The sequence below is a fragment of the Tubulanus polymorphus genome, chromosome 1 (genome assembly GCF_964204645.1).
Source record: "Tubulanus polymorphus chromosome 1, tnTubPoly1.2, whole genome shotgun sequence".
NCBI lineage: Eukaryota > Metazoa > Nemertea > Palaeonemertea > Tubulaniformes > Tubulanidae > Tubulanus > Tubulanus polymorphus.
The window spans coordinates 20,205,956-20,229,224 of record NC_134025.1 but is presented as its reverse complement, the minus strand read 5'-3'; the positions used below and the strand labels follow the sequence as shown (position 1 = coordinate 20,229,224).

General features: G+C 38.1%; 1 protein-coding gene across 7 annotated transcripts; it reads left to right on the top strand.

Annotated features, from left to right (window-relative positions):
- On the top strand, nt 1-22,477 carry LOC141914739 (uncharacterized). Of its 7 annotated transcripts, none has more exons than XM_074806019.1 (12): nt 1-57; nt 144-315; nt 1,037-1,168; nt 1,577-1,651; nt 2,835-3,122; nt 3,514-3,666; nt 15,458-15,743; nt 16,245-16,366; nt 17,502-17,675; nt 18,233-18,353; nt 20,837-21,043; nt 21,521-22,477. In XM_074806019.1, the coding sequence occupies exons 2-11, from the start codon at nt 265-267 to the stop codon at nt 21,022-21,024; spliced, it is 1,590 nt and encodes a 529-aa protein (XP_074662120.1). In that variant the 5' UTR covers nt 1-57; nt 144-264; the 3' UTR covers nt 21,025-21,043; nt 21,521-22,477. The 7 variants fall into 7 exon arrangements, 5 of the variants coding, with proteins under 5 accessions (XP_074662120.1, XP_074662123.1, XP_074662124.1 ...); XM_074806021.1 differs by having other exon boundaries at nt 11-35; XM_074806020.1 differs by having other exon boundaries at nt 18-57; nt 126-315.
- The last annotated feature ends 792 nt before the right edge of the window (nt 22,478-23,269 follow it).

The window sequence follows — 23,269 nt, the reverse complement described above, 5'->3', positions numbered from 1 at the left end:
CCAATGATGAATATCAGTTCGTTTTCGAAGTAAAGGTAAAGCATTCAGAAAATAGTAGTAAGTACTTGGCTTTCTACTCCTGCTAAATATCCAGGTGGTATTTTGTACATGTTGACCAGTTGCAGTTTCCTGTATCTTTTTAGAAACCTCACTAAGTTCGAAGTGTCGTACTGCTGTCAGTGTCAGTCTGGAACTGTTTCAATAAAGTTGTCATTGCGTTTGAGAAAGAAGGTTTACGTTAATCGGACGTAGTTTACAGAATAGATGAACAGGAACACGAAATTCGCTTCTATCAAAAACATCAATATGCAGTCTGTAGGTCATAGGACTTTGTCTTTGCCTATGTCTCTTTCTAATTATTTAGAACTTTCAAATCTTTCTTAGCCCACACCACGGCTTTTGTCCGGTGGACGTCCAGTCAATTTGGGAAGTTTTTTTCTGACGCTTCAAGGAATTATCTTGATATTCTGTTTATAATGTACCCTACAATAGACAACTCAAAAACTGGCCCATGTCAGAATCAAGATGGCTGACTTGTGGCCATTTTGTTTGTCGAAATGGCTTTTTTAACATTTTTGAAGTTTTCAAGGGAAATTTTGAAGATGCTTCAATTATCTTGATCCCGATCATGTATACTTGTGTCGCTAATGTATATTTGTATATGGTCACCAGGGGCATTGAATACTGCTATTATAACATTGTTGAGTATTTCAAACTGCTGCCAAGTGGAAACGGTATCCCTAGACCCGTGGTTTTAGAAATGTCTTGTTCTTTTTATTATTTGAAAAAAAAAACAACTCTGAGTAGTTACTAGTCTAGTACCTAGCCGTTGTTCCTGAAACAGTTGTAGGGAACCGTAACAACGACTGGTATTCAGACTAAGTAGTTACGGGATAGTTACAGAAATGTTTTAACATTCTGAAAATCTAAGTATTTTTATGGCATATATGATTAATTGGTTATTTTCTGACTAACATAATATAATGCAGAAAACCAGTAATTGTGCTTTGCAGCTATATTGAAATTTTTTTTTCAGACTAGTCATTTGCTGGATGTCGATTGTCCTCTCGGAAATAGCTGCATTCATGTGCGACCTGTTGAAGATGGCAACAGTGACAACAGCCCTACGTTGCGTCCTACTACTTTGTCCCTTTATCATCAGACTACGGTACGACAACCAGCGCTGCACCTTTTTTTTGTAAAACCACGGAAAAATCACAACAATTGAAAACTTCATTGAATAATGGCGAATAGATTTCGAAAAGTAGTATGATTGATTTCACTGATGTCAATTCAGCCTCATTGGTCTTTAATTCCTTTAGTAAATGCGATATAATGTAAAAATGGCGTTTAAGGGGGATGATTAAATTCTACAGACTGTTGATCAGTAGTTGATGTTGTACTACACACTAGCGACACCTGGTAGACCCTACTTGCCACTAGTGGAATCCTTTAACGCAGCAGTAGTTGGTGTCCTACTACACTCTAGCCACATCTAGTGGACCCTCACTTGCCACAAATTGAATTCTCCATTGCTGCTGTAGCTTTGTAAATGATCAGATCGTATTCTGTGTAGGATATAAGCGCATTAGAAGCACATGGAAGAGATGATGAGGAAGATGAAAACCTTCCGCTAGATCAATTACCAGAGGTGAGAAACAATTACATGATTATATAAATCACCCTATGACATCATCAAAATACCTACGAGTGAAACAAGATGGCTGCTTTCACTTCATTCATCAAAGAAAAAATAGTTTGCGGAATGCTGCCTACATGAATCCAACTTTTCGGCGGCCATCTCTTCTGTAAGGGCCTATAAGAGCACTGCGGAAGTTGATAATGATGTCCTATGGGGAATTTGCGGAAGCTGCCTTGGATTTCAGAAGTGTCTCCAGATTGTAGCAAATGCCCTTATTATGACATCACCCCTATAATATCATCATAAGGAGATTTGTGGAGGTGGGCATCTTCTGCGTTTCAATTTTAAGTGTGAAATCAATTTTCAGTGTGAAATCTATACCATACACTGAGTGTGAAAGTGAATCTTATTTGATGACTTGTTTGATTTTGAATTTTCGGATTTGGGACACTGAAAAATTTGTTTTCAACCTGATCATGGCTGGTAGCAAGTCTTATCCAAATCTGAAAAGTGCTTACTTTAGGATAAAGCCTTTTTAATGCTACTTAAGTGAAATCATGCAATTGCTGAAAAGTACGGCCGGGTTCCGTATTTTCCGGCCAATAAGCCGATTTTTTAGCCTACATTTTTACCCCAAAAAAGCTATAAAAATGTTTTTAGACTCTTGAAAATCCGGGGAGATATTATATTTCACTCTGAGTGCGCTGTGTGCCGTCCCCTGACACCTCAGTAGTGAGACACAGGCTACAATTCTTGATGGATTTTTCTAGAACCTAGTTGTGAGGATTGGGGCAGGTGAGATGTCCACCATTATTGGAGGATATAGGCCATCAGATATGGCCACCAGGGCAGCCATATGAATTTCTTGTAAGCACGATATAATGCCTAATTCTTAAAGGATTTTCATGAAACTCAGTGTGAGGATTGAGGGATGGTAAGCTGTCCATCCACTCCTATCGAAAATGGAGTTCATCAGCCATCAAATATGGCCTTGCCATCTTGAATTTCTTGTTAGCACGACACAGCACAAGATTAAACCAATAATTCTTCAGACTCAATGAACAATTAAGTAAACTCAGCTGTTTGTGAAGTATGGAAAATGTTTGTCACCTAACTTAAATTTCTAGCCACTGTTCGCTCAACCCGGGGAGACATAAAAATTTCCACATTTTAGTTGATTCATTTTTTTCAGAAATTTTGCGTGCAAAATGTCGACCATCACAGAAATATTCCAGCTTATTTGCGGTACATCGAAGATGGCGGTGACAGCGGCGTAGCATTGTTTCCGGCGATGACCGTTAATCGGCAGACGACTATCCAACAGCCGGTGCCATATCTGCCGGGCCTGGTTTTTTATAGCGACCAACCTGCCGACGACTTCTTAGAGTTGCTCATGGAAATCAAGAAGCGACAGATTTCATGCCACGATATCAACGATGCTACTCGTCAAATGGGTGTCATTTCCAGTGAATGGAAAACGGTGAATAATCTGAAATTCCGATCATACCCCACAATGTAGTTAAGGGATAGTGCTCCTAGGTTTCTTGTCGCACTTTGATTTGCTGTGGATATGGCAGTTCTGTAGTATTCAATCTCATTCAAGATCATTAAGTGCATTTGATCCCATTCACACTGGTGGCTATCTAAGATTCTTTGTTGGAAGAACTACTAAGTTTATTGAGTGAGGAAGTTCTTCAATTGTTAAGCCATGGAAGTAATGATTGTTTCAAAAAGATTTGTAAAAACACAGAAAAATATCAACAATTAGAAAACTTACAATGAATTTTGCCGTAGAAATGGTGATTAATGAAATTCTACAGACTGCTTGGTTGATCATGACATAAAGTGGTTGTGATTATTGATTCTTGCAGCAAATACTGATCCAAGATGGAAACCACTTGGAAGGTGTTCAGTTTGCGACGACGCGAGTCCTGGATTCCGGGTCGTACGGTCAGGTTCGTGAACTACAGGATTACAACAGCGACGAACAACGATGCAGCCGTCTGCCTTACTGTCAAAAAGACGTATGTAAATCTATAAAAATCATTTACGATCTAATTGTATTTATTATTGAGAAAATTATTGATAGGTTTTAAAATACGTACATCCAGCATTAGGCCTTTTTTAAATTAGTTGTTGGAGCACAGATTTTTAATGGAAAATTTTGGAAGGGTGAAGAAAAAAAATAAAAAATAAAAATCTTTTGGTATTTCATATAACAAAATATGGAAGGGTGAATGGGAAAAAATAAAATAAAAATATAGCTGCAAAGCAGCGATGACGGGTTTTCTGTAAAGCCATTCAGAATGATGGGAATTGTAGTAAATTGAAATATCGATACATAGAATAAAATGCATTGACAGATTCGAACCTAATATGCAACCACTGTGTAAACATCAAATATGATTCAGCTTTGAAACCGAACATACGTGGACGTACAATCACAAATATTAATATATTTGACCAGGCACTTATTTTGGCATTCAAACATCATGATACTGTATTATCACCATCCTTAAAAATGGATCTGTCCTATTAACAGGGATGAGAACGCCGACCTGTAAAATCCGCGGGTTATTTTTCTTGAGTGACATACGCGAACCAGTCAACACTAGCGAGCGCCGAAGGCGCGAAGCTATTTCGGGGGGGTTCGGGGGCCCACCCCCAAGAAAATTTTAGAAATTAAATACGTTTTCCGAGCACTTAGAGCGATCTCGAACCCATGAACGACTATTATATTTTGGAAGGTAATGGCTAGTTCCAATGTGGTACATCCTCATTTGATGACATTCAGCATCTCATGCATTACGGGTCGAGCCTTGAATTATTGCAGTAAAAATGCGCCGATGAATGCTCACTAAAAATCATCACCAAGTAGTGTATAATATCCGAAAGCGTTCGCCACACACACGCAGCAACAGTAAGTAGACCTATATACGTTACTACTGTTGCTGTGCGTGCGTGTCTGCAACCGATCGATAAAATACATACAAACTCATCGTAGTACAAATGTACATACAAAATCACTGTGTTGCAATGAATATGCATTGAAATGCGATACTTTTACGTGACGATAAGTAAAACAGGCACTGAACGCTTTTACGGTTCACCTGATTACCGATCGCGCCGGACCAATTGAGTGAGATCATCACCCCCCCCCCCCCATACTTTTACATCATTTTTGGACTATTTGGAAAATTGATATTTTTCAATACTGAAATCCGCGGGAAACCGCGGATCCGCGGGGAATTCTCATCTCTGTATTAAGAACTCATCTTAAGCACCTGCTGAGCCGATAGATTGAGTGAATTCACAGATAAGAACGTATTATGATTTAGAATAGATTAGATTTAAGAAGTTAATGTTTTTATTGAAATATTTGAATAAATACATATATCGTAGTGTAGATTCAATCAATAAATTATGAATTGATTTGGTCTGGGTTTCCGGCTGATGTTGATTTTGGCTTTTATGGATTACAAATTCTACATTGATAAACAATTGATACCTGCAACATGTGTGTAAATCAAACCTATTCCACTAGTTGCGTGTGTTTCCTAATAAACGGGAGAGTCACTCTTGATCTGAGTTATTAGAACTAGGGGTCCAGGGACACCATGCCCACTTGGGAAGTGGTTCCAAATGCTCAACAATCTAACAATTCAGGTATCAAAGGTATAAAACATCCCTTTTCAAAGAATACCCATCACAAATTGCAATGAGAAATTGCAAACTCAGAATTCGGGCCAAAATTGACATTTTTGGGCACTAAAAAAGGTCATAGGACGGCCATCTTGAGTCCGTATCCCAATTTTTGTTATGCTGATGGGCCCAGGGGCATTCACATATATCCGAAAGATCAAGGTAATTGATCAAAGCATTTCAAAATTTCCCTCAAAAAGTTCAAAAATGTGTAAAGTGTTGATTTTGGCGAACAACAATGGCTGCCAGTCGGCCATCTTGATTCTGACAGGGCCAGTTTTTGAGCTGAAGATGTGTCTAGGGTAGATACATGTGAAACCCAAATATCAAGACATTACATTGAAGCGTCTTCAAAACTTCCTAAAATAACTGATTTCCGTCTACGGACGGACGACGGACGAAAAGTGAACGCAATAGCCCGCTGGGACTAAAGTCCCAAGTGGGCTAAAAATAATGTTCATTTAGTCATAGAAATTCATTGCCTTTTTGGAGTTTCTGTAATAATATTTGTTCTGCCCTAATTTTTATTACTGTATGAACCAATGATATGCTTTGTAAATATGATGTAATAAAATAAATTTGAATTAAATTTGAACATGAGAATCAAGCATAACTTGTGTTTTTTCAACTTGTCTTACTTGTCTTTTGTTAACAGTTCCAGAGTTTCAATTACAATCAAATCCAAATTGGCTAAAAAGTACATAGGACTAAATGAAATGAACGGTTAGTTACTGCAAACCTATTCCAGTGTTATGTCGATTGTGTTGAATCACTTTCCTTGAGTTGAAAGAATCAGATCTTCTATGGTACAACATCGGTCGAAGAGAGATATCTTGGTGTTGACTGTCCTTGACCATCTAACTTCATGCGTTTGACATTGGAATCAGCATCATACCCATTTGAACTGCAAAATATTCATACAACATGAAAACCTACAGTACATGTATACAGTATTAATCAAACTTTCACCGATGTTGGATATTTGAATGAACATTAGGTTTATTTCAGTACTCTAAAGCAGGAAATAATAAGCCCAATCAATAGGCCCTATTCCCATTGGAACAATTATATAATGCGTACAGCTGTACCGTACACTTATCAGTCAAGAATGGAGAAATCGGTATACCAAACCTACGAACAGCAAAATGTACAGGCCTACAATGATTTCTGGTAATACAAGCCGTGACCACATGAACGTTTTGGTTTGACTATTAATGTCAGCAGGTCAGAGAAGGCCTGGCCAAACTTAATCACATGGCTCAAATCAATTAGCCTTTCTGCATGTGAATATTTCACTGTATTGTTTTAAAAATAGGCCTATGGAGTGAATTAGTACATAGACTGAATTAGACTTTAGGCTAGTCCTGACCAAATCCTATCCATATTATAATGGCACCAGTTATAGTAACATCACTGTAGGGCCGACGAGAGGGAAAAAGTTGTGTTTGTAGTACATATGCATGGTAGGCTTGTCGTACTCACTTAATACTTAAAACGCTGTTGTTACCTGTACGTGACTGTACGGTGATTTCTACAGGTTAGCCATATGTGAGTACGTTGACGCTCAGACTTGCAATATTGGGATTCGAAACCAAACGAAAAAAAAATCCAGTAGTAGTCCAGTGATTTACCCACTGTGCCACAGAACGTAACTGGTTGGTGGATGAAATTTGATTTACAAATAGCCTAGCCTCACCTAACCCAAACTCTATTCTTTTACGCATGCGCGTTTCCAGATTATAGGAACTCACGTACAGCGTTTTTAGGGAACTCACGTACGGTTAACCTGTGGATATCACCGTACATTCACGTACGCGTTATAATTTCGTACTTAAAATGGTATTGGCTACTAGGAACTCACGTACAGCGTTAGTAGGGAACTCACGTACGGTTAACCTGTGGATATCACCGTACAGTCACGTACGCGTTACAATTTCCTACTTAAAATGGTATTGGCTACTAGGAACTCACGTATGGCATTATATACTTAGTAGGGACCTCACGTACGCGGTTAACCTGTGGAGATCACCGTACAGTCACGTGCGGTTAACAACTACGTACTTAAAATGGTATTGGCTTCTATATAATAGACGGGCGCCGAAGGCGCCCGGAGGACGTCCCTTTGGTAAACGCGTATATGTGGATACTACGAAGTGTCTTCTTAACCGATTCTGACTAGCTGACAAAGTCAGAAAAAAATGATGTCACTTGACGTCCGGTTTGAAGTTCATGGGGAAATCGGAAGTAGAATTACGTCACGCTAAAATCCGGCAGCGAAATAACTAAAATAAGGCAATTTATGGATCGGGTTATTTCAGAATTTATTTATTTCATGAAATTTCGAACAAGATTGGGTCGATGAATAGTTTAACAATGAACCGCGTTGATCGAACGAGTTCGAAAATAGCTGAAATTCCCTTAGCAATGGGGAGCGAATTCATAATAAACAAACCACGCGCCGGGGCCCGGTTCAGCCATCGCAGGTTCGAATCCCGGAGAATTACGCTCTCGCACGCGCGTGCGACAGTCAACCCCAGCCGCAGCGCTGAGATATGTGATCATTTATCAAGTTTAATTACCCTAAAACTGCGATGAGTCACGTTGTCGTACGATTTGCTTAAAATTTCAAGGCGGCACGGTCTCGCTCCGCGGAGCAGCGACATCGCGGTCGGCAAAAACATTAGTCTCCGCCCCTTCTTTCACCAAATAAGGAATTCGGTACCGCTGGCCACGTGCTCTATTAATTTTGAGCCGTAGATTCCCGGTACTCGACATACCCCCGAGAATTAGAAACAAATAAATATTTTTTGCGAGAGAAATCAATTTTTGTATTGACATTTAAATTTTACTGCTGATAATTTATTCGATTTTTTTATGCGATCGAAGCGTTTCAACGTGTCTTTCATTTTTTCTCGTCTTCCTTTACTTTTCAAATGGAGCTCATTTCTAAATTAACACCAGGTCAAATTCTTCAATCTTGCAAACCGTCTCAGTTTCACCATAATGTCGGTTTTTACATTTCGGGTTTTACAAAGTGGTTTATAAACCATTGAAAAATTCCTGATACAAATCGAAATAGTAATCTTTTTAGCAGTGGTAAACCGACCTGTCCCGGGTAGCCAAACACCAGTTTATATTTAGTTAAGAAATGGGTCAAGTTATTTTCATAGAAAATTGAATTTCATTTGATCTACAGATCAAATGAACAGGTTCGTCATAATTTTCCTAATCAAAATATAAGCCAAAATTTTTAATAACCAGAAATTAATCGAACCTTAAAGTTGAAGTTTCATCTTTCTTTCCCCCACCACTTAACTACATGGCATCAGTTTTCATTTTTCCAAGCTTAACAATAAGAATTGATTTAATTTCTTCAATAATTTAATGCTCGGGGCCCAAATCTACAGAACAATTTCAACATCGAAATAAAATTGATAGACTTTAAGAGTTAGTAAGAGTTTCTTTCCAGTTTCATTGACAACAATTAATTTTCTCGGTGTTCCTTTAGTCACTGACACTATTTTGAGTGTTTTTGTTACACTCCATACGTGAACGAGGTTGTTTTCGAATCGTTATGATTTCTTAATCTTAGTCGTGAAAATTAAATCAAGCTGCAGTGACGAAGCGTCCGTCACTTAGATTTCATCTTTTACATATTAGGCCTATAGACAAATAAATACCGGTAGGCTTTCTTATAATCTTAGCTTCCACACTTCACAACCGAACCAACTGACCAACCAGTATATTTAGTCCCAGTACGCACCAACCGGCACAGGCCTAACACTGTTTGTCAACTGTGTGTACCGTTGTAGGCTATCGATAATCACCTGATACTTTTCTGTCGTTTGTTTTCTCTCTGAGCTCAGACCACTATTCCAAAATCTTCTATATCCTATAGTAAAAACAAGAAATTCGAGAGTTTAGTTCATATATAAGCGCGTAAATTCAGGGGAAATCCTGCTTATGGCTCATAGGCCAGCATCTTAGCTACGCATTGAAGTGGTTTTTGCCCCACATACCCAACCTAACTTTTGAAATAATCAAACCTTTAGAAAGGAGGGGTATCCCAGTACAGGTATGCCAGTACATCCGAGCCAAATATCTAAGGGAATCCCCCACCGTGTTTGGTACCCTTACTTCAAGCAAAAAAAGTCCAGGGAATCCCTTATTTCATCATCAATCTGTCTCTCAGGATCAATGGATTTCATACATATAACCGAAATTCGTTACCTATCCCATTTGCAGAAATTATGGCAACATTTATGGGGGACCTCTTCTTCACTCTAGGTACTATTTTTGGGGTCCGGCCCTACGCATCTTCGAGCTACTAACCTAATTGTGGTCTGATGCCTGACTAGTACCCAAACTTGAGAATAGCATTAGTTTTTGTACAGTTTTAGAAAGAGTGGAGACACCCTAGTTATACAACGCAATACAATAGCTCTCGGCCAATTACACATGGAAATACATGCTAATGCACAAATCGCGCGTATGCGACAAAATCCAAGTTTTCTATCAATATCATCTAAGTCAAACATTCATTTCAAAATATGAATAAAACAATTATACAACATTTTCTGAATACTTGATAGATTTTTTTCACTGATGGATATAAATATATGGCTATGGATAAAAATCAGAAACACAATCTTTAAGCATTTTTTTAAAAAAATGCCATTTTCATCATCGAATTGGCTGAAACCTTTAGATTTGGCGTTTTCTTGCGCTGAAGGCCTAATTCGAATGCACCCTACTGCGTCCACAGGCCTTCGGCCGGGACGAATTTTATATACCAAGCCTAGTTGTCACCAGTACTAGTTAGGAAAAATATCACAACTGGCCTCTGACAATGTCCTTTCGGTTGCCATGGTTTCAACGAAAATATGCATTTCCCCTACCCCTTAAATTCCTGACAGTATCTGGCACCAAAAAGTCAACCAAACTAGATAACTTAATCAAAGAAAGCTGAATTAATGTGATTATTCTGCATGGGCAAGGATGGCCTTTATGAAATAAATTTATGAGCCTAGACCGAGCCTCCTACGAGAAAATATCTTACGGTTCATGCCTAAAAATTGACCGAAATCTGCGATTCTAGCCTTCTACAAGCAAAAATATTACCAAATCCTACCATGGAACTGATTAAAATCAGCGAATTAGGTCTCAATGAATGCCTCAAGACGACTTATATGTGCAAAAGATGTATAAGATAAAAATTATTTGTGAAATTTCATCAAAACTTCAAAATTTGTTATTTTGGCTGTATTGGCTGTCAGAGCTCAGACCACTATTCCAAAATCTTCTATATCCTATAGTAAAAACAAGAAATTCGAGAGTTTAGTTCATATATAAGCGCGTAAATTCAGGGGAAATCCTGCTTATGGCTCATAGGCCAGCATCTTAGCTACGCATTGAAGTGGTTTTTGCCCCACATACCCAACCTAACTTTTGAAATAATCAAACCTTTAGAAAGGAGGGGTATCCCAGTACAGGTATGCCAGTACATCCGAGCCAAATATCTAAGGGAATCCCCCACCGTGTTTGGTACCCTTACTTCAAGCAAAAAAAGTCCAGGGAATCCCTTATTTCATCATCAATCTGTCTCTCAGGATCAATGGATTTCATACATATAACCGAAATTCGTTACCTATCCCATTTGCAGAAATTATGGCAACATTTATGGGGGACCTCTTCTTCACTCTAGGTACTATTTTTGGGGTCCGGCCCTACGCATCTTCGAGCTACTAACCTAATTGTGGTCTGATGCCTGACTAGTACCCAAACTTGAGAATAGCATTAGTTTTTGTACAGTTTTAGAAAGAGTGGAGACACCCTAGTTATACAACGCAATACAATAGCTCTCGGCCAATTACACATGGAAATACATGCTAATGCACAAATCGCGCGTATGCGACAAAATCCAAGTTTTCTATCAATATCATCTAAGTCAAACATTCATTTCAAAATATGAATAAAACAATTATACAACATTTTCTGAATACTTGATAGATTTTTTTCACTGATGGATATAAATATATGGCTATGGATAAAAATCAGAAACACAATCTTTAAGCATTTTTTTAAAAAAATGCCATTTTCATCATCGAATTGGCTGAAACCTTTAGATTTGGCGTTTTCTTGCGCTGAAGGCCTAATTCGAATGCACCCTACTGCGTCCACAGGCCTTCGGCCGGGACGAATTTTATATACCAAGCCTAGTTGTCACCAGTACTAGTTAGGAAAAATATCACAACTGGCCTCTGACAATGTCCTTTCGGTTGCCATGGTTTCAACGAAAATATGCATTTCCCCTACCCCTTAAATTCCTGACAGTATCTGGCACCAAAAAGTCAACCAAACTAGATAACTTAATCAAAGAAAGCTGAATTAATGTGATTATTCTGCATGGGCAAGGATGGCCTTTATGAAATAAATTTATGAGCCTAGACCGAGCCTCCTACGAGAAAATATCTTACGGTTCATGCCTAAAAATTGACCGAAATCTGCGATTCTAGCCTTCTACAAGCAAAAATATTACCAAATCCTACCATGGAACTGATTAAAATCAGCGAATTAGGTCTCAATGAATGCCTCAAGACGACTTATATGTGCAAAAGATGTATAAGATAAAAATTATTTGTGAAATTTCATCAAAACTTCAAAATTTGTTATTTTGGCTGTATTGGCTGTCAGAGCTCAGACCACTATTCCAAAATCTTCTATATCCTATAGTAAAAACAAGAAATTCGAGAGTTTAGTTCATATATAAGCGCGTAAATTCAGGGGAAATCCTGCTTATGGCTCATAGGCCAGCATCTTAGCTACGCATTGAAGTGGTTTTCGCCCCACATACCCAACCTAACTTTTGAAATAATCAAACCGTTAGAAAGGAGGGGTATCCCAGTACAGGTATGCCAGTACATCCGAGCCAAATATCTAAGGGAATCCCCCACCGTGTTTGGTACCCTTACTCCAAGCAAAAAAAGTCCAGGGAATCCCTTATTTCATCATCAATCTGTCTCTCAGGATCAATGGATTTCATACATATAACCGAAATTCGTTACCTATCCCATTTGCAGAAATTATGGCAACATTTATGGGGGACCTCTTCTTCACTCTAGGTACTATTTTTGGGGTCCGGCCCTACGCATCTTCGAGCTACTAACCTAATTGTGGTCTGATGCCTGACTAGTACCCAAACTTGAGAATAGCATTAGTTTTTGTACAGTTTTAGAAAGAGGAGACGAAGACGAACGTAATTCTAGTAGCCTTCCGCGACTCAACGACCTTGATTTAAACTTGATCAATTCAAAGTCTGTTTATTGACGCTTTTGGTTACATGAACTGATCAGCAATATACTTAAATAAAATAACCGGAATAACAAGAAATCAAAAATATTAAAGAGGTAACAAACAAATGCCCGTAAACCTGTCAGACACGCGAACGCCGGACTCGTAAACTCTTGGACTCGGACCCGCTGAGCAATAAATTCATAAAATTGACTTTGAAATTGATTGTGGAGAAGAGAGGGAATTATTCGATAGCTCTTCCTCGAAAAGAAGAGAGAAATATCGGTAAGAAAACACAACATGGCTACTAATTGAATGGAGCCAAATTTCTGATGTTTACGGCTCGACAGTGCCTTTATAACGTGGATTTATCAAAATTCCCATGCAGTATCTGGAGATTGAAGTGAGCTGAAGGACATCATACAGATTGTATCGGCGACAGCGGTAAGGTAAGGAAGCCTTTACACTTTTAACAAAAACTATGTGGAAAAGGGAAAAAAAAAATAATAATCACGCGAATTTCAATAGGGTTTTCTGTGAAGAAACAGAAAACCCTAAAAATCATTTTTTATTGCTATTTTATATACTAATGTGGAAGGGTGAAGAAGAAACAATACAAGAGGCCCACGGGCCTTGTACCTTCATGACGCAGTAGAAGAAGAATGATTCAGTATTCAAAGTTTTACAGAATGATTTACATTGTAACGATGTAACAAGTTTTGAAATAGTTAAGAGGTATAGGCTACGTATGTGGCGATAATGTTCATTTTCTGTTAATATATCCTTACATGAAGAGAGAAGCCCATTTTAGCTGTCCCAAAGATCGCACTACATGAAAAAATGCATCAAGAATTGGTGTAGGCATCGTGCTGAAAAAGAAATCCAAGATGGGTGGCAACCCATGTGGCCATACTTGAACTCAATTTTCAATAAGGGGTTGACATTTCACCTACCAAAATTCTTACACCTAGTAGGCCTATCTTGAAAATGCATCAAGAATTGCAGGCCGTTTCGTGCTAGAAATTCAACATGGCTGAACTGGCGGCCATATTTGAAGACCGATGACCTCCATATACAAAATGCATGGACAGCTTGACCCTGATCCTCACACCAAATTGTGTGGAAATCCATCAAGAATTACGGGCTGTATCGTGCAAACAAGAAATTCAAGATGGCCACCCCAATAATGGCAGCCATATTTGATCACCAATGACATTTTTTAACAATAGGGGTGGACATCTTGCCAGACCCAATCTTCATGCTACTTTTCAAAAAGATTTTTCGCAAATTACAGGCGAATTACTGTGTCGAATTCAATTCAATTACAGAGGTCCTGGCTTAGGCCTATGTAATAGGAGTCAATTAAGATTCGACTTTTTGAAAAACCAGCACAGATGCCTATTCAAATCACATGTAACCATCAAATTATTCAATTCAAATTCAAATCAAATTCATTTTCATGAATTTGATGTCCTATGAGAGACAGAACAAACAAATTTTTTATTTTTTCATACAGAAATTCAATTTTAGGATGGAAGGCGGTCAAAATAAATATAAACAAGAGCCCCAAGGGGCACTATGGCCAGCCTGTCAGCTTTTCATAAAATGGCAAATGATGATGCATTCTGTGGGTTAAATTTATCAAAATACACTCCCAGAAGACAATACCTAATAATTTACACAAAACAATCATAGAATACAAAAGTAGACTGCCAGGATCTGGCAGGAACAAATACCTCAGATAAATCTTTTCCCTGGGTCTCATTGATTTTAATGCAGAATAGAATAGAATTTTCTGAAATTTGGCCAATAAAACAAAATTGAATTGGATTTGGTGTTTTTATTTGTTCAATAAAGTAAAATTGAATTGGATATTTTTATGCAGAAATTTTTAAAATTTGATTGAATTTGTAGTTTGAGCACATGGATAATTAGCATATCAAGGTCATCTATCCGATTTGAGTAAAAGGAATTCTTCCGGACTTTGCACAATTGTCAATGATATTTTCTGTAGTGCTAATAAAAATATTCCTCCCAAAAACCAAATCAACTAAAAGCTTTCACAGAAATCGATCTTGAAATACAATTTAAGATCCGAAAATAAAACCCGGTAGTAAAACGGTAGACGATACCGCTGGTTCACATGAACATAATATTTGTAAATTTGTTTTATTTTCTCGTTCTCTCTTAAATTTGTTTAGTTTTCTTATGATTTTTTTGTTCTGCTTTTCCGTGAAATAAATATTGAATTGAATTGAACACCTGCTGATTTCTGCGGCTAAGCCAATCATAGAGGAGTCTTTGCTTTCTGATTGGCTATTCAAAACCAATATTTTTGCGATCAGATATATTCGCGAAAAAGCTCATATAAATTTTAACGAGGCCCTCTTTCAAAATTCAGATGCGTAAAGTTTGGAGAATGGATAATGCTTTAATGAATGATCTGTATGAATATATGCCCAGTTGCCCATTCAAAGAGCCTTTCCTCTGGAAACCATGTCATTTAAATTCGCTTCATTTGTATAGTAATAGGCTCAGCCTACGGCTGGCCTAAAAATAAATTTTTTACAACGTGAGAATTTATGTGGAAGGGCGACGGAAATAAAAATTAAAAAAAGAAATTTCCTAATTACCAAAATGACCCAAATAACGGCGGCGGATATCCGTGCTCCAACTAATTTAAAAAAGCCTTATATGTCCTAATGCACACTCTTGCCGCTTGTGGATCCTCACTTGCCACAAGTGGAATCTCAACTGCGGACTTCTCTTGTATATTGTTAAAATAGTTCCACATCTCATTCTTTTTTCTTGCTTACCTTTTAGGTTCCATTGCAGAATTTCTACCCGGATGAAGTTCGTCTCTTCTTCGGTTTAGCGCACAAGAATCTAGTGCAAATTTGCGGCGTAGTTTTGGATTGCAGTACGGTTCACGTGTTGATGGAGTGCGTACAGGGTACAAACTTAATCAATCACATGAAAATGTTGCCCAAACGCCCGTGCAGTCGATATTCAGGACTAGGGCAATATTACGTAATCCTGTTCGCCAAGCAATTGGTATCTGTGCTTGCCTACCTAGAACACAATCAAATCATACACAACGATATCGAAGGTAAAACAATTGCTAAAAGATCATTGTTAGTAGTTAATCACGATTTTACTGAATCCTTGAAGCTATTGGGGGCACAAATTGATTGAGCAAAATGTTGAGAGTTATATGTCAGCCCAAAAAACCTATGAAAAATCGGTAAAATGTGATTCGAGAAAATTGTCTCTAAAAATATTTTGATTCATCTTCCTCTTTTTATGCCATAAACTGCGGAGCTCAGAATTTATACATAAGCTGTGATCAAGTTTTAGAAATTCCATTTTCATCAGTTCAAATTATGATCAGTAACCGCTTAAGTTATTCTTCCTTGACATGAAAAATCTGGAAAAATCATGAGAAAAGATGTGAATATTTCTGGTATTTCATTGATGTGAGAATTTTGGAGTTCATCATTTTGACCTCTGTTATTGAGAATGAGCTGGTTGTCATCATCGCTGTTTCCCAGGTTTAAACATTCTGATATGTATGGTGACTATCACATTTTCATCATCAGCTGTTTTTCAGGTTCGAATATTCTGATATCTCCCAATCGAGAGCAAGTCAAACTTGCTGACTTTCGTTTGGCTGAGACCTCTCCGGCTGAACCCAAGCTTCGTGTACCCTATGATTATTTGGCCCCGGAAAAGGTAAAGTGGACACAACAGGGCTTATATATATATATATATATATATATATATATATATATATATATATATATATATATATATATACATACATACATACATACATACATACATACATACATACATACATACATACATACATACATACATACATACATACATACATACATACATACATACATACATACATACATACATACATACATACATACATACATACATACATACATACATACATACATACATACATACATACATACATACATACATACATACATACATACATACATACATACATACATACATACATACATACATACATACATACATACATACATACATACATACATACATACATACATACATACATACATACATACATACATACATACATACATACATACATACATACATACATACATACATACATACATACATACATACATACATACATACATAATGTGAGAACTAGGTGTCAGACAAGTTGTAGACATCAGGACTCACAAACTAACACCTAGTGACATGTTTGAGAGACGTAAATTAATTAATGAGGAGCACTGACTAGAGATTATTATTATTATTATTATTATTATTATTATTATTATTATCATTATTAAGCATTTCATATAGTAAGAGATATGAAATATTATGAACCATTCGATATGAAATTGTAGATATATATGATTATGAAATATGTGACTTATATCAGGGTGACACCTCACTTGCTACAGTGGTTGATATCCTACTACACACTAGTGACTCGGAAAGAATTCTCACTAGCCAAAAGTGGAATCCTCTATTCTTACAGGTGGTTGATGTCCTATACTGCACATTAGTGACACCTGGTTGATCCTTCCTTGCCAGTGGAATCCTCTTTTGCAGACCTGACTATGATTACTGTTTGACAATGCTTTCTACTCGAAAAATATCAAAATACTCGCAAAATTAGAAGAATTTCATTTTCGATTAGTCTTCTTTTTTTAAAATGTTAAATTACCTGGTTTTTTGTGAAAACTTCTACATCTAGGGATATCCATATGTCTGTTCCGTCATTTGCCATGACTCAAATGCGTGCAACCGAAATAATTACATTTATTCGTAACCAGTTTCATAATTTTTTTTGCGTTTACTCTTCCAGTTTACCATCGCTCCTTACAACACGAAGGTCGATGTGTTCAGTCTCGGATTAACCCTGATTAAGGCGGTCTTTGGTTACCCAAGGCCGTACTATTATTTTTATCGCAATCATCCTGACGCACAGATGAACGCGTGTACAATCCGAAATCATTGCGAGTCTGGTATGAATCTGTCGGTAAGTGTATTCCTCATGTTGTTGAATTTAGGATGTGTTTTACGAAACTTCACAATGTAATAGATGTATCAATCTGCATCTTGCACCCTGCACACCCCTTGAAGACAGTCAATTCTTTCTTCCACATTTCACATACCGGTATGTATTCAGTACTTCTTGAGACATTTTCAATTGAAAATGAGCTACGAACACCAGACATTGGACATTTCATCAGCACACTTACAGAAACTTATCACCCACACTTCACATGTGTTAAGGACTTCAACTGAGACATTTTTAAATGAAAAATGAACTAAAAACACTAGACATTAGACATTGTATCAGCAGACTTTTCAAAAACTGATCCTTCACATGTGTCCAGAACTTTATCTGAGAAAATGAACTTCAACCACCAGATATTGGACATTTTATCAGCAGACTGTCAAAAACCGATTGTCCACACTTCCACACCGCAATAGTAAATGCAGGAGGTTCCAGACTGCAGTTTCATTGACACTGGTGTAGAATTTTTGCCCGTGGTTTCTTAGACATTTTATATTAACCGAATTTAAATTCAGGATATCATGGATCAGTTATTAGTCCCAGATTTGGTCGATTTCTTCACACAATGTATAAGTCCGGTTTACAAGCGGAAATTTGCATCCCAGCTTCAGGAGCATCCTGTTTTTCGACTTCTCGGTGAGTAAAAATTTCATGGCGTGATTCCCCGATAAGCCGGGATTCCCCGATAATGCAATAACTTTCCATTGCTACTACTGCGTTAGGGAGCGTGCACAAATTACGTACCTCTATTGGGGGAAGGGGGTTACTGAATTTTGGTACAAAGTAGTACATGGGGGAGGGGTGTCAGAAAAAAGGTATGTACTTTGAGGGAGGTATTAATCAATATTGGTACTTTATGCACCAAACTGAATTGAATAGCCGATACTGATGTTTAACAGCTTTTAGTACCTGGTAAGCCACGAATGCCGCCGGCCTGAAATTCAGGGTTTGTGGTAAATGCGTTAGAAATATCGAGGCCACAATTATTTCTACAAGAATATTAGAGAACATGTGTACTAAGTGTAAACTAGGGCTCCAGGGACACCATGCCCACTTGGGAAGTGGTTTCAGATGCTCAACAATCTAACAATTTCTAATAATAAGGAAAAACTAAGTTATTCTACAATTCAACGCCCCCTAGTGGCCATATATAATGATTTATGTCCTTGAAACTTACCACAATCATAGACCACGTCATGAGCTACAACTTTCCAATTGATTGTGGTAACAAAATATGCATAGGTACGAATATAATATGGAAATGCTAAGTTAATGCATTGTTCAACGCCGCCTGGTGGCCACATGCAAAAACCAATGACCTTGAAACTTACCACGATTATAGACCATGTCAAGTGCTATAACTTTCCAATTGATTGTGGTAGCAAAAGAAATACTAAGTTATTGTATTGTTCAACGCCCCCTGGTAGCCACATACAAAAACCAATGGGTTTGAAACTCATCACAATCATAGAACATGTCATGAGCAACTTTGCAATCGATTGTGATAACAAAATATGCTTAAGTATCAATATAATGTGGTCACATTTTTCCACCTACGAATGAGTACTGATGACACAAAGATGGCTGCTAATGATATCAAAAGTACCTGTCTCGGGTATGAAAGATTCTTTTTTAAAGAATACCCATCACAAATTGCAATGAGAAATGGCAAACCAGTAGGAAGCTACAGGACTCAGAATTCGGGCCAAAATTTACATTTTTGGGCACTAAAAAGGTCATAGGATGGCCATCTTAAGTCCGATCGACCCAATTTTTCTTATGGTGATTGGCCCTTTTAGGGATTCAAATATTTACGAAAGATCAAGGTAATTGATTTAAGCGTATTCAAAATTTCTCTCAAAAAGTTCAAAAATGTGTATAAAGTGCTGATTTTGGCGAACAACAATGGCTGCCAGTCGGCCATCTTGAATCTGACAGGGCCATTTTTTGGCCGAAGATGTGTCTTGGATAGATACATGTATGAACCAAATATCAAGACATTACCTCGAAGCGTCTTCAAAACTTCCCAAAATAACTGGATTCCGTCTAGGATGGAGGTCCGAACGGACGGACGGACGAAACGTAAACGCAATAGCCCGCTGGAACTAAAGTCCCAAGTGGGCTAAAAATTGATCAACAGTTGCAGCAATAGGGTTCTGGCCCAAGTGATATCCTACTTGTGTACCAAGTTTGAAATGAATCGGTCACCAATTTTCATGTCGGCCCCTTGGTGGCCATAATTTGAATCGAATCGACCCAATTTCAAAAAGGGTTCAATCGGTCAGTAATTGCGACTCTAGGCTGTTAACGTCACGGCGGCGGCGGCGGCGGCGGCGGCGGCGGTGTATTCAGACGTTAAATCTATATGCCCCCTCTCAACTAAATTTGAGCCGGGGCATAAAAATCAATAAACAACAATACTTGCTTAATTCAGGTATTTATATTTGGTTATGATTTGTGTTCCATGCATCAATATAAATGGGGAGAGGGGGTGGTCATGGCTGCCATGGTACCTAACTAAGAGGGGGGTCAGTTAATTTGATACAAAGGTGGTACAAGGGGGAGGGGGTCAGAAAAACGGGAGATTTTGAGGTACGTAATTTGTGAACGCTCCCTTACAGGACGACACTGAAACTTACAAAATGTTTCGTGCAGTAATGAAATCTAGGTTCCTTCAAAGTTTTTGCAAAGTGCTTGCTTGTTATCCCAAATTATTTCATTATAAGATTATTATTATTTAAAAAGAAGAAATCACAGGGGATTTGGTTTTTGAAGCGGCGCGTCCGCGTCCACATGAACTTTCCGTGTACACGATAACTCAAAAAACCTTTGAGCCAATTTCATGAAAATTGTATGGTAGTATGATGATAAGCCCTGTTGTTCAGGGGAATTCTCCAATTCAAGATGGCCAACTTATGACCTATTTTCAACACGTGAACTTCCAGTGTACACGATAACTCAAAAAACCGTTTTGGCTAATTTCGTATAAAATACCATAGTAATTACAATGAACTTTTAATTGTCGCACTTAGTCAACTATCCACTGGTAAACTTTAACCAACTTTTGAGCAACTGAGTGTTTCCCCTATAACTTCATCCTAGCTTTGGTTATTTGATAGGTTTTCATCCGAATGACAAACGGTTCCAGTTCGGAGATGACTATGAGCCACCCCCACTATTGAACCAATCGTCGTCTTCGGATTCAATCTTGTTGGGTGCGACTGACGGATATCACCAGGCATCGCCCGATGATACAGTGAATTCATTGGGGCGATCCATCCAGGTGGCCATTTCAACAGTCATGTAGGATACGGTCGAAGAGATGGGTAAACAATCGTTCATTTTTTCATAAACATCATCGTCTTTATCGAAATCTTATTTACTCCGCATTCAATGTCTGCCCATTTTCAGAGATTTATTTGACAATAGATAAATCTCTGATGATAGGAAGAAGCATTCTATCCCAAATATTAGTGTAACTGAATATTTTACCAAACAAACCGGTCATAAGTCCGAGCAGAGGGAGGATATGTCATCTAGTGTAGGTTTGTACTGTGACAAGAGTCTCATGATGTCATCAGGTTCAAATCCCTGCTGAGGGAGGATGTGTCTACTAGGGCAGGGGGTTTGTACTGTGACAATGCCATTAGATTCAAATCCCTACCTGGGAGGATGTGTCTACTACAACAGGGGTTTGTGCTGCGACAGAGTCTCATGATGCCATTAGATCCAGATCCCTGCCAGGTAGGAATGAGGGAGGATGTTTTAAGACTTATTGTTTATATGATGAACTTTTTTTTCAGAGGTTGACGTAGATATTGAACTCGACGAAAAAAGAAGATAAATTTTAAAGGTTAAGAAAGGGGCAAATTTGCAAAGACCACACATATTTTATTCAAATTACTAAGCAGAAGTCATCATTTTCGATCTAGACTGCCAGCTATTTTTATGAATTACCCGGCTGAAAAAAACCTTGTCAATGTGGTCTTTTCAAGTTTCACGGTTTTTTGGAATTCAGGCGATACTCGTTTTATCGTTCTGGGTTTCATTGCCGTGTCGGAGTTTCTTTCAAACGTGTTGAGTTCTTCTCCGGGCCCAAATTTAAAAAAAAAGAACAAAACGGGGTAAGCCATGAGGATATCTCTCGGCTAACTAAGGCAATATCTAAATAAAATTTGTACTATATGTAGTTCTGGAAATCCTGGAAAAAAGTTTGTAAGGCGAAACCAAAAGAAAACCCTGTTTCTCGGGCCCGACAGACCCGATATTTTGACATTTCAAATAATTATTTTCGAAACAAAATAAAATTACCTACCCACCCTATTGAAAACTTTTGGATGAAATAAAATATTTCAAAAATATGTATGTGGCCATGGACTACAAAGTCTCCATTCTCGTAAATATGTGATCAAACGTGATGTCGGCACTGAGATCGTCATCATATAAATATTCTATTACATCATATTCTATTACATTTTTTAACAACTTATTTCTGGAAATGGGAAAACTTTATAATTGATATAATATATCATAATATATATATAATATATCTGTATCTATATATGTATATGTATATCTCTCTTGGGCGATAACACGTAACAGAAGTCGAGACGTTGTAATTTGAGACCAGGGAATTCGTTCTCCTGCTGCTTTATCTTGTCTTGACCCTGAACTACGCGCTCGCCTCTATTGTTAATAGAATGCCTAAAAAGGCAGTAAAATGCTTCGAACTATGTATGCTATGCAAATAAAGTGAAATCATGAGATTCAATATTGACCGTTTTCTTTCCAATATTTCTTGTTGTTCCCAATGATTTAGCTTTAATATATTAAGTCAGGATTTATATATAAAGATGTATGTAAAAAGTCCCCGGTGTCCGAGGGCAAAACCGAACAGGCTCGTCTAGACGCAACGATATCACTAGCACCAGGCTCAGATCCAAGCTGCATTGCCCAGATCCAAGCTGCATTGCCCAATCAGGTTGAAGGTGTAGATTTTCAGTTGCCCTTCGCAATATCGCCGACAATATTTTTGGCGGCATATTTCACCTATCGTACAGTCAAAAGATGGCCTAACGAGCGCCATCTTCACCCGTCAAGGGATTTGCACCGACAACGGTAAAGCAGTTCCCGAACGATGTTGGAAACGAGTCCGCGGAGCGCCGAACTGGACCTTGGCAAGTGAGGATTCACGAGTGCACAAACTCCCCTGGGGTAGGTGGGGTTCGGTCGATCGGGTGCCAGGATCCGAGAAATTTAGAAACCTCTCCGTCGCACGGTTTTTGAAATTTGTTGGGGTTGTACCGACAGCACCTTGGCGGATCATTGCACGGAGGGGTCAGGTAGCACCTGTTTAAAAGGGCGAGAAACTATCCACCAGTTCCTTCCCAGGAACATTTTTAGGGCAGCCGTAGGCTGAGCCTAGTACTATACAAACGGAGCGAATTTAAATGACATGGTTTCCAGAGCAAAGGCTCTTTGCCATCTGGTGACATTATAGGTTTATCCTTGATGATGTGAGTTGATCTTTCGCGTCATGACATTAACCTTCA

What these genes read in the sequence shown, in the direction of transcription:
- LOC141914739 (XM_074806019.1), top strand. Translation starts at nt 265, where the DNA reads ATGAACAGGAACACGAAATTCGCTTCTATCAAAAACATCAATATGCAG. An exon ending in AAAACATCAATATGCAGTCT is followed by an intron (nt 316 to 1,036) that starts GTAGGTCATAGG and finishes TTTTTTTTTCAG; the next exon opens with ACTAGTCATTTGCTGGATGT. An exon ending in CCCTTTATCATCAGACTACG is followed by an intron (nt 1,169 to 1,576) that starts GTACGACAACCA and finishes TATTCTGTGTAG; the next exon opens with GATATAAGCGCATTAGAAGC.